The 12158-nt window shown below is 32.8% G+C and overlaps 1 protein-coding gene and 1 pseudogene across 1 annotated transcript; one reads left to right on the forward strand and one right to left on the reverse strand.

Annotated features, from left to right (window-relative positions):
• Positions 1–2697: 2697 nt before the first annotated feature.
• On the forward strand, positions 2698–6206 carry LOC117216054 (organic cation transporter protein-like). Its single transcript, XM_033462581.1, has 5 exons — positions 2698–3024; positions 3631–3743; positions 3935–4149; positions 4775–5123; positions 5409–6206. The coding sequence occupies exons 1-5, from the start codon at positions 2710–2712 to the stop codon at positions 5587–5589; spliced, it is 1173 nt and encodes a 390-aa protein (XP_033318472.1). The 5' UTR covers positions 2698–2709; the 3' UTR covers positions 5590–6206.
• A 1774-nt stretch (positions 6207–7980) lies between these two features.
• On the reverse strand, positions 7981–9314 carry LOC117216053 (annotated as a pseudogene).
• Positions 9315–12158: the final 2844 nt, after the last annotated feature.

Genomic DNA, 12158 nt, shown 5'->3' on the forward strand with positions numbered 1-12158 from the left:
TTTATCGATTGGTCGCATTGCGAGATATCGGTCAGATTATTATTATTAATACGATCGTCTGTAATTTATCTTTGCTAACTGTGCCGCACGGAATCTTCGTTTACAATAAATGAGTTGTCGCTTTTGATCGAACGGTAACACGATATGAAATTACAGGGTGACGGAAACAGCTGGGAGAAAAGCGAATACTTTTTCTGCGGGAATAATGTAATGTTAAAGGCAGTAAACCTTGAGAGGCGAAGTGATGAAACGAGTGGTCTCAGAGAAGCTTCTTTACGTCTTCTTCTCCTTTCTGTATCCTTTCTATGAGAATAATATCTCGTCTTCAGAAGAGATCTCCTCGCCCTATCTACGCGTGGTAAAGGCAATACAAACTGAATGATACATATATTTAAAAAACGATATTTTGTTGGTTTTATGAATATTGATTTTTATAACGTGAGGTTCTTCTACTCTTATTTTCTATTAAATTAATGATACATATATTTTAGAATGGCTGTCGCAATGGTGATGATGATGATGGTGATGATGATTTGCGAAAGAAGATGTTGAAAATTACAGACAGCATAAATAATATTTAGATTTCATGGAAGTTGATTTTTGTAATGCTAGGTTCTTCTATTCTTATTTTTCATTAAATTTCTATGTAGAAAATTATTAAACATTTGGATATAATTGGGAGATTATTTCCGTTCATGCGTACCGAGTTACTCGATGGTCTCGTACCGAAGCTGATAACCAACCCAGATTTTCAGGAAAGCGATTAATAGCTTAAAATTTATTCGTGCGAGATAATAATCCAAAATGTAGTTAAAGTTTTTAAGCATTGTTTGTTAGGATTACGAGAAAATGATGAATTAACAGTTATGTATAGACACGTTATATATATGTAGGAGGTCCAGAGCGTATTGGAAAAATTTACGGCGAATTAAACAGGAAATTCCGAGATATTTGCCCAAAATATCTGATTTGTGGAATTATCCTATAGCTATTTTATTTAATAAAAATTAATTCAGGTAATTTTAGAGAATAGAAATATCTGAAATTCGTGATTTAAACGAACGTTCGTCAGTTTGGTTTATTGTGAATTATAAATTGGTTCATTATGAAGCATGAAAAGTAAAATTCAATGGTACAAAGTGATTTTAAATAAGGAAGCGAGTTCCATGGTAAACATGGTTCGAGCATCGCAATTATAATAAAGCAAAAAAAAAAAAAAAAAAGAAAAAGAAACAACCACTGAGCGGTAATTATCAGGAAGCCACTAGTTACAACTAATTGAAGGTGATACCGGATTAGAAGCAAGCCACTATTAAGTGGCTAACACGGTTGCTTCATTAAGAGCAATTACTCCCTATTTTACGGCAACTACAAATAGACGTTGTTCACTATGATATATTTCCACGTGTTTATCGCATCTTGTCCTGTTATGCGATTAAAGAGTTACAACCTTGCGTTTCTAATTTATTGGACGTATACGCACCAGACATTAATTTCGTCTACGTATTCGTGAAATTGCGAGATTCATTCATCGCGAAGGTCAGTTCAATTGTTCAAGATAACTTCTCATCGTTTTAATCTGTTTTCTTGTACGAAAATAGAGTAATATTTACTTGTCATTGCACTGTGGATATATATCGATATGTTCGTTCAGGAAGTCAATTGTTTTCATCGAATTAGACTCGACTTTCCGTAGAGAATGTTCGTTTCGACATAAATATGTATCTCAGGCTTATCGATCTTTCAATATCTACCATAAATAGCTTAACAAGGTAACACACGCTCGTGTTTGAATTATGTAAATGATCCTTTGACTCTAACGATCCGTTTATTCACAGTTAATTTATGATATTGCTAGTTACGCGTGATTCTACCTTTTGTATCTTTAAGAAATACAGGGTGATTGGTAATTGGTGGTACAAGCGGAAAGGGGGTGATTCTACGCGAAAAAAGAAGTCGAAAATATAGAATAAAAATTTAAAAATTTAAAAATTTAAAAATTTAAAAATTTAAAAATTTAAAAATTTAAAAATTTAAAAATTTTAAAAATTTTAAAAATTTTAAAAATAACGTCAATTGAGACAACGATCTACAGTGAGATCCGTTATAACGAGACGTGATAAAGTGCACGCGTACCGAGCGAAAATTCAAAGTCGATTTTCTCGAAAACAAAGCCTCAAACGAAAAATTTTTATTCTATATTTTCGACTTCTTTTTTCACGTAGAATCATCCCCTTTCCGCGTGTACCACCAGTTACCAACCACCCTGTATAATTCGTAAATAGAAACGTATTCTTGTCGATAAGTATCGAAACACTTACGGAAATTTAAATGGGCTTGAACAATCATCGGGAAATTATTAAAGTCCTTGTTATTAGATCTAAACACGATTTAATCGTAGAACTAAACACGTTTGTTAAATTAATCTATAAATTGTATATCTACTTTTTATATATTTGTAACTCAAATTTTCTTCTTCATATTGCGTTAAGTTGCCCCAAAAGTTTCTTTCGTTTTATATTATTTTATTGAATTACGTATGATCTATTTTGTCCCAATGAATATAATTCAATAAAATAATATTAAACAAAAAATAGTATGCGTCTATTATCTCCTTACGAGACGAAAGAAATTTCTGCGACAACCTAATATATTGTTCCATTCTTTATTCACAGAATATTTCCTTTACAGATGATTCTTCTAAATATTATGTTTTTTATTCCAGTATTAGAATACGTTGGACCAAAGTGGAGGACATTCGCGGCGAATATGTCGATCGCAATATTCTTCACATTTGCAACTTGCATTCTACCCTGGATCGCCTATTATTTGGCCGACTGGAGGATGACCTGTATTGTCACCTCAGTTCCTCTTGTTCTAGCCGTAGGTACGCCATGGTTGATACCGGAAAGCGCTCGATGGCTGGTCAGCCAAGGTCAGATAGACAGGGCCATTAAAATCCTTGGTAAATTCGAGCGAATCAACGGCACCAAGGTGCCCGATGACATCTATAGACGATTCCGGGTAAATAAACCGATTACCGCAATCTTTTCCGTATTTTCTACTTTTATGATCTTTCCTGCTTTATGTGCGTTCTATAAATACCAATTTATATGCCTTTAAGCATATCATATAATCATTTTCTTTGAATAGAAGTCCAATTGGGTCTTTTACGTAATGAAAATTTGTTTACAACCTAGTAATTTTATATCTTATTCATCACCTAAATTGCCAGCGATAAATTGCTGTCAATTTCTGTTATTGTCTGTTATTGTCTATTTCTGTAATGTTATTTATTGAATTTGTATATTGTTTTTATCTTTGAAAATTTTTATACAAATAGATTAAACATTTGGAAACTGCTCAGTCTATGAATAGATCATGGCAATATTAACATTAATGTACGATATAAGGAGATAATCGACTTTCAGAGGTTTGATGTTTTATAAAGTAAAATGAAAAAATTTGCGAACGTCCAAGTAAACTATTTCGAAAGGATCGTCTCATACAAATATAACATAAACTTTCTTCCGGATTTTATCGTAATCTTTGTACACATAACAGATTCACATAAATTTGTAAGAAAAACAGACAAACGACATTAACTAGTTAAAAATTTGCTAATAACAGGAAACCTGTGCCAGAATCTGCAAAGAGGAGGAAGCAGACAAAACGTACTCCGTGTTGGATCTGATTAGAACGCCACGACTACGGAATATCACGATTCTATTTATTGTTATTTGGTTCGTATCGCTATTAAACAGGTATCAAATAGATTGACGTAAAATCGGAATTGTATCTTGTAAAAATCTCACGAACAGTTTTATATCTTTTGTCTAAAAATACTTCATTTCTGAAGCAAGGAATTTGCTTCTCACATGAAATATGATAGAGTGCTTTTCTTTATCATATGAAATTGTTTTACGAAATATAGGATGGCGATTTCTTTGGTGTTCGATGGTCACGTACGAAACGTCGATAATTTAGGCCTGGACGTGTTTGTTACGTTCACGATTGCTGCAGCAACCGAGCTGCCTGCTGACACGTTCCTCACGCTCGTTCTTGATCGATGGGGCAGAAGATGGCTGGCGTGTGGTTCCCTCGTCATTTCTGGTATCTTCAGCATCTGGGCTTCTGCCGTTTCCAATAGTTCGTACATTTCGTTTTTATATATTCACCCTTCTATATTACTGATCAATCTTCTAAATAACTTAAGTCGATAATTCTGACTTAATCAGACGAATATTTTTCATTCGTATAACATTGTGCTTTTTGAAAGGAAGAAAATGTATATTTTGGAATATTTATAACATGCAAATGCTTGTAGATTATTTGCTACATTGCTAGAATAGTTTCCAAGCCCTATCATGTATCCGTTGTATAGATATTTTATTTCCCCTTCTACTGCTTTGATCATAAGATCGCTTCGTATTTCCGCATATATCAAAGGGCGTTGGCAAGAGTCCTCAAAATGATGGGCTTCAGCGCTCCAGCAGTGCTATATGGCTTTCAGTAGCCGTAATCCATAATACAATCCCTTAGATTCAAATTGGCTAGATTAACGTTTTATAGATAAGAAGCTTATTGCTTGTGCTTAGCTTAGAGCTAAGCACGCTTATATTAAGCTTAGCAAATGCTTGTATCAACTATTGCAGACAACCAGACAAATTACAGACAGATAAAATAATTTCTTCCCTTTTTATTCCTTAAAATTTTCTAAAATTATTTCATGAAAAATTAGAATTAAAAACTAATGCTAAAATTTTTTCTTCAGGTATATATACAGCTTCTCTGGCAATTCTCGGTAGATTTTGGATAAACATTTCATACAATATCGGTCTCCAATATGCGGCTGAAGTATTACCAACTGTGGTTAGAGCTCAGGGTGTAGCTTTGATACATATAATGGGATACGTTGCTAGTATCCTCGCACCCTTCGTAGTCTATCTCAATGTTGTGTCCTCGTTCCTACCTCTTCTTGTGCTGGGCACACTCGAAATTATGGGCGGTCTTCTGACTCTCTTTTTGCCGGAAACATTGAATAAGGATCTTCCGCAGACGCTGCAGGACAGCGAGGATTTTGGAAAAGATCAGAAGATGTGGGATGTACCTTGTATCGGAAGGTAAAATCACATAAAGGAACTTTCGGTCTCCTTTTTTCAAAGATATTCACAGATCTTCAAGCTCGAAGTTCAAGATTCTCAAGCATTCTGTTAGATCTACATCTTCGTATGCTTTCGTATTACTTTCTTCTTAAAATCTGTTAAATCTCTCAAAAGAAAACTGGACTATCTTCTTTCTTCAAATGCTTTTTAAATCTTTTGAACAGAAGAGAAGGATCGAGTTGGGAAGTTATTCAAATCTTTAAGCGATTGGATTCAATATTTTTAAACGCAATGTTTTGACAGGAAACGCGAGGACGAAGAGACACCACCGGTCGCCATGTTCCGATCATTTTCTAAATGCAGTGCGAGGAATTCGATGAGAGCGTCGCTTCGCGGTGAGCCTTTAAGGAGTAGCATGCTACGGAGATCGAGTATAAAATCGAGGAAAAGCGAAAACTCGATCACAGAGGTCGAAAGGCTGTAGCGAAACGTTCACCACGAAGTACAATATTTGTCGCGTTGATCTCGAGCAAAGAATCTTTAGTCTTCCAAAAACGTGCAATACATGTATTAGAGTAAGACAAGTTACTGAATCCAGGAATCTTAAATTCCACCGTCATTAATATTCATTATCACAAAACAGCGGATTTTTATGCAATTATGGGTGATTCGAAGATACGAAAATTTATAGAATGCGTATGACGCAAAATTTTGTAAAATATCCAAAAGTACAGCACTATCGATGATATTTAATGGATAGAAACATACTTTTGCCCAAGTCCTTTCGATTGTATCAAATCTTTCAATTGTATTATTGTATCCACGAAAATATGCATTTGCATAAAGATCCGCAATGCAATTATCATCGCAATTTTTCATCAACAATGATTGATTAAAAATTCAATCATTAGGCGAGCGAATAAAAATTAGAGTAAGAACGTAGGTTAAAGTAATTGTCGTAAATTGTCGTGGGTAGTTAATGTTAAAAATTAGTACTTTCCTTTGTTATAAAAGTTCCTGAAATTGTTCGTACAAAAGCTCCATCTTATAGAATATAGTGCAATAATCGTTATACTAGTAAAATAATAACATCATAAATATACAAAATATATTAACGAGATGAAAATAATATGGACAACGTGGTGTATGGCCACGAGTTTTGTACCTTGATCGATGCCAAGATAACAAATTATTATACAAAACAGTGAAGTATCCACGTCTGACATTAATATTGAGTATTACCATTACTGTAATTTAATTTTTAACCGATCCTGAAAATTCCTTAGAACGTAAAAAATGTAAAATGTTACTGTGCATTTCAAGATTAAATGCACTGTAATTTAGAAACAGTTATGAAGCGGAAACAAATAATTTATTCAGAATAAGAATTCTACGTAATCATGTTAAAAAAAACGTACTTATAACGCGTTTAAACTCCAAATATGTAAAGACAATAAGGGAAAAAAATTAAACGAAGAATCGTATTTTTTGTAAATTCACACAAGATTTTATCGAAAAAAAAATTAAGATTTTTTGAAGAACGTACAAGACGGAACACGAACAATAAATAAGGGATGTTAAATACAAAAAATAGATTGAAATTTAGATTATGAAATATAAAAAAAATGATATTGCATAATTTACGATTATTTTCGATAGCTTACGTCAGTATGTTGGAGTGTAAACTATAAAATATTCAAAAACTGATACCATTTAGACATAATTTAGAAAAACAATAAATTGCGGAAACCGATAGTTAAAACTCGATACGATCGATACTCCAAAACTCTAATCCTAATAATTACTCAACAATAATAACCGATAATTCATGTTGATTAATGTTTAAACTCCGTTTTTTTCTGTATGTGTATACAAATTTTGTACAGTTTGATAAAGCGAAATTAAATTATCATCTTTTTGTACTACTTCAAACATTGAGATTTGTCATCTTCAAGGTCGATCACACATATTTTCATATTGCGGAGTTGCAAGGGTAATTAATTTTGCAATCGGTTTTCCTTTGATATAGATGTGAATACAAATAGCCATTGATTGACAATATACCGAAGCAATTCTAGTTTAATTTGAAGTCATCGATCCTTTGATATTTTTGGAAGAATAGTAAAAGTACAGAGAAAACAAGAAAAAATGGCGTTAACTAAAAGATAGCTCCAATGTATCTCATAAATATTATCTATGTATCATTTGTAAGATGTAAGTGACCAAGATATCGAATTATACAAAAATTGTATGTAATGATTAATACTTGAACGTTACTTACATTTATGTACATGAAAATTTGATCTTTTATTAACTAAGTTATTGATCGACAAAATGACTTCCTACATAATTCTCCGCCTGAACTGAAATGCATATTTTTTTTTACGCAAGCCTTATGTGTAGCTAGCAACGAGCAAACAGATTAATTACTTTACACACGGTCGTATCTTGTTTGCTGTAGGCGAGTTCTCTCGTGTAATCAACGAAGTACTCAACTTTAAAGCGACAACAGAAGAACATTATTGTATCGATAAAAATCATGCTTTTTTCAAAGAAATATGTAACTCGTATTTTTTTTAAAGCAACCCTCATAACGTATTGAATAAAATAATCATACATTTTTTTTTGTTCAACATTTGTAAAATACGATATTATCAAGATCACCAAGGAGGTAATCTTCAATTCTTAATGAATATAATAAAAAACATAATTAATGATTGTTTGATGGTTTTATTATTATCTCTATAATACAAAAGCACAACATCGTGTCAACAGTTTATATAGTTCGTATGTTTCTGTAGGAATACACAAATAATAGTTCTCTATCACAACGTAATCTAAAGGGAAAACCCTAACTAAATGACAAAAATATCGGTAATAGCTGGAACTAATGAATGTTAAAAGCAATCAGTATATTCCATACAAACTTCCATCAACACGATTCGTTCTTCGTTCTCTCAACACACTAAGACCGCAATCTTTAAACGCTTATAAAACCATAAGCAATCGTGAAGTTTAGAATTCGCTAACTGGGCGTCTCTCAATCCAGTTTTTGATCTTGGGCAGAAGGAGGACCTTTTTCTCCAGCAGCTTCAGATTCTCGTAATTCTCGATCAGATCAGACTTGTACATAAAGTTCAAATAACGAGCAGAGCAACGAATGTTAAATCAGCCCAAGAGAGAGTACCATCGTAGAAGTAGCCGTCATTTTCCTTCACTTGCTGGTCCAAACGTTCTAAAATGAACGGCAGCGTCTCTTCAGCAGCCTTGCGTTTTGCAGCTTTGACCTTCTCGTCCTCCTCATAGTGGAAGACGGCAATTTCTGAAAATTTGTTTTCAGTTAAATACTATTCGCTAATGTTATACTAACTTGAATACAGTGTTGTGCGAAATTTAAATGATACTGAAGATAGAATTACAATCCTTTTTAATCCTTTGTCTTGTATTGTTGACATACGTGTATCGTTCGATTAAATCAAATATTAAATCGGATTTCAACTAATAAATACCTGAACAGATATGTACTATCTGTTATCAAGATTCTCATAAGATTTATGCAAAGCAGCACTGGATACTCACTATGACGAATATCATGAATAGTATCAACAGTGGCATCAATATGAAGATTTGCCCAGTCAGTCTTTCCAGCTAAGTCATATTGTTTGGCTAAGTAACGGCAAATAGCTGTAGACTGAGCAACCTTCCTTCTATCAGCTACGAGCATAGGACGCTGGCCATAAGGAGTCACTAAAAACATACAACTAATAGAATCAAAGATTCTATCGAACAAACAGATTATGATGCTTCTTAAATATCTAGCTTCCTGTTATCTGTTTTGGAAAGATATAATTTAATTTATTGATAATTTATCAGCAAACAAAGGGCATTGTCTCCTTAACAATACCTATTGTTCTCCCACATATCTTATAGAGCAATGGAGAGTAAACAATAATCTCTGTTATACTCTGCATAATTGTGTTCTACTTTATTTAGCTACTTTAGTTAAATTAGGAAAGATGAGATTTAAGAAACAGAACTTCTTTAAATTTTAAGCTTACAGGGCTTTATTTCTGGCCAGACGTCCTTCTTGATACGTTCATCTTCAAATGGAATACTAGCATAGCTGAAGAAGAACGGATTGGTTCTGCCAATGCCGTAACTGGGAAGTAAGTCAATTTATAGAGCGGCATCTTCCTGGAAGTATAATATATACAAAATAAAAACAAAGAATCATTGATGACAAGAATTATATTATTACAAATTATGAAGTATAAGACAATTTAAGTAAAAAGCATCAACTACTAACTACTCGCATAGCTATTTGTATCTTTATATTTTAATATAGCTTAGATATAAAAAGAATATTATTTTTCGATGTAATAATGTATAAACTTGCGCCAAATATTATAACAAAATATTGCACTTTCTATTTAAGTAGGATAGACATATTACCGGCATTTATCTTTTTTCTATAGCAATGAAATTGTTTATAAAAAAGTTTATAAGAAAACTATCAATTAATGCAAACAACGCATTTCAAAATATTAATTACATTCGCGCGATTCGTTATCCCTAGTATTAATTTAACCATATGGTTCTATACACCCAAGACCCTCTAACAGTAATTTAGTACCATTACTAGTCGTATGTACAATGTATGTTTGTATACAACTTTCGTAACTACAAAACATTCAGCAGTGATTATATATTCTTCCAAACATAAGAAACATTTTCTAATTGCATACTTAAATTTATCGATCAATTATGAACATATGATAACATTTATTTCTTTCAACTACTAATTTTCAAATCCTCTGCTGTTCCGTTAATTGTACGACGCGCCGACTTTTCGTACAAGTATCTTGTATCTTATCTGTATTATTTAGTTATCAATAAAGAAGAAACATTTTCTAATTGTATATTTAAATTTATCGATCAATTATGAACATGTAATAACATTTATTTCTTTCAACTACTAATTTTTAAATCATCTGCTGTTCGGTTAATTGAAGGATGTCGGCTTTCTGTAGAAGTATTTCATATTTATTATTTAATTATGAATAAGGAAAAAACATACAAAATATAGTTTCTAAACGGTTTATTATTTATAAAGAGAAACTTTGACTCGGGATATATATACTATATATACACTATTTACTTACAATTTTTTTTTTTTAAGACTTCAAAGTCGAAACAAGCACAGGAAATTTCCAAGCCGGTTAACAGAAACTTGAATGAGACAAAAATAACCTTTAGATATCTATATGTTCTTCTTCCCCCCTGTTGCTTCCACGTAACTCTTATCCTATTGGTGGAGCTGTGCTGATATGTGAAATTATGACTACATAAAAACATCCGGAAAGACTCATTGAATGATTTTATAGTTTAAAATTTTATAGTTTAAGGTTAATAAATTTCCATAAATTAAAGTTGAAAATTTATGAGAACATGTTTTCTGTAACAAAACTTAGTAAAAACAAACTAGTAAGGTTTATAGATTCTTTAATGATTATGTACGTATCCATAAACTAGTTCGGTAAACATCGTTCGATAAAACGTCGAACAACACACAACATTGAAGCGCGACATTTCAAAATCAAGGACAAATATTGCGAACAAATGATATTAAATTTACAATAATCTCATGTAAGAAAAAATAAAAGGGATAAAAGTAGTACAGAAGATAGAAAAATCTATAAAACTGGTGGCTGGGAAATAGAAAATATATAAATTTATGTTATTAGAGTTTAGTACTTCTGTCGATCAATGTGTTACGACCGTTCGCGGAGAGACGCAGTAGCGAGAGGCGTAAATTCTCGCTACGATTCGGTGAATCGACGCCGCGAAGTAGTCGTTCCCCTGTTTCGGTTAAGATAAGAGGTGGTTAAATGAATATGACACAGTATAGTAAGTTATATTTCACCTTTTATTCCAACAACTTATAACGAAGGCAGTTACGCTGGTGCGTATGTACGAGATTCTTTTTTTTTATTTATTTGTTGAAATTACAATCAATTCTCGCGTTGGGAATATGTACGAGATGAATGAGTGACTGATCTGTGGGTGTGTCCTACCCGGTGGAAGGATATTGACCGTTCGAAGGATGTGAAATCAGAACTGTCTTGGGAGACGATGCTGTCTCGGAGGAAAGCTAAGGATGGGTGTGTCTAGCGCACGGGACCATACGGATTTGTTGGTGACGATTTTAGTTAGGAGAGTGAAGGAAGTGGCTTCGTTGTTAATTGGTTAACGAAGGGTCTTAACCGCCCTCGAGAGAAAGTGGTTAGTGGGAGGAAAGTTGCAGCATACGTGAGAAAAACTAACTTTCCCTTGTCCAGTCGGGGTAGACAATAGTCTTTAGAAATTCTTCGGAAACAGACGTTTGTTTGGTTTGAAGGACCTTTTCTAGGAAATCTATGAGATTTATGGAAGGTACTTGAAACTATGGAGGATACGCTGCGAGTATCCGGTGACATCTGGTTGCCATATTGCTCGCGGTGCGACGTAACAAAATGGAATAGAAAGATTATACCACAGACGAAATTATACTTTATACTTTATTATACTTTATACATTATTATACTTTATACTTTATTATTACATTACATCAATTGACATCTTTGGAATTACAACGATTCGATACACATTTTAACGTTTTAAACGTTTTAACGTTTAACATTCTAACATTCAGTTAGAACTTTATATTGATTAGAGATATTGTAACGACCAGAAATATCGATACATATATCAATACTTTTACCTCGAAATTCGTAGATTCGTACTCTTCATTGTCCATACAAATTGTGTCATATATGTCCAAACCAAATTTAATTTCCAATTTAAAACCAAAATTCTTTTTCGAAAATGGCACTTCCAATTCTTCTTATTCTCACTATTTAATTGCTAGCCGTATCAAGTAACAACGAAAAAAATAATAATATCTAAACGTTAAGCAGGTCCATATTTTGGGGGATACAATTAAAAAAGTAAATCGTTGGTGGAATATTGTTTCACCTATCAAGAATTTTGGAAGATATAATTAGAAAGGGTAGA

Source organism: Bombus bifarius, unplaced genomic scaffold (genome assembly GCF_011952205.1).
Source record: "Bombus bifarius isolate JDL3187 unplaced genomic scaffold, Bbif_JDL3187 scf7180000010089_frag, whole genome shotgun sequence".
Classification (NCBI taxonomy): Eukaryota; Metazoa; Arthropoda; class Insecta; order Hymenoptera; family Apidae; genus Bombus; species Bombus bifarius.

What these genes read in the sequence shown, in the direction of transcription:
- LOC117216054 (XM_033462581.1), top strand. Translation starts at nt 2,710, where the DNA reads ATGTTTTTTATTCCAGTATTAGAATACGTTGGACCAAAGTGGAGGACA. An exon ending in ACATCTATAGACGATTCCGG is followed by an intron (nt 3,025 to 3,630) that starts GTAAATAAACCG and finishes TGCTAATAACAG; the next exon opens with GAAACCTGTGCCAGAATCTG. An exon ending in ATTCTATTTATTGTTATTTG is followed by an intron (nt 3,744 to 3,934) that starts GTTCGTATCGCT and finishes TACGAAATATAG; the next exon opens with GATGGCGATTTCTTTGGTGT.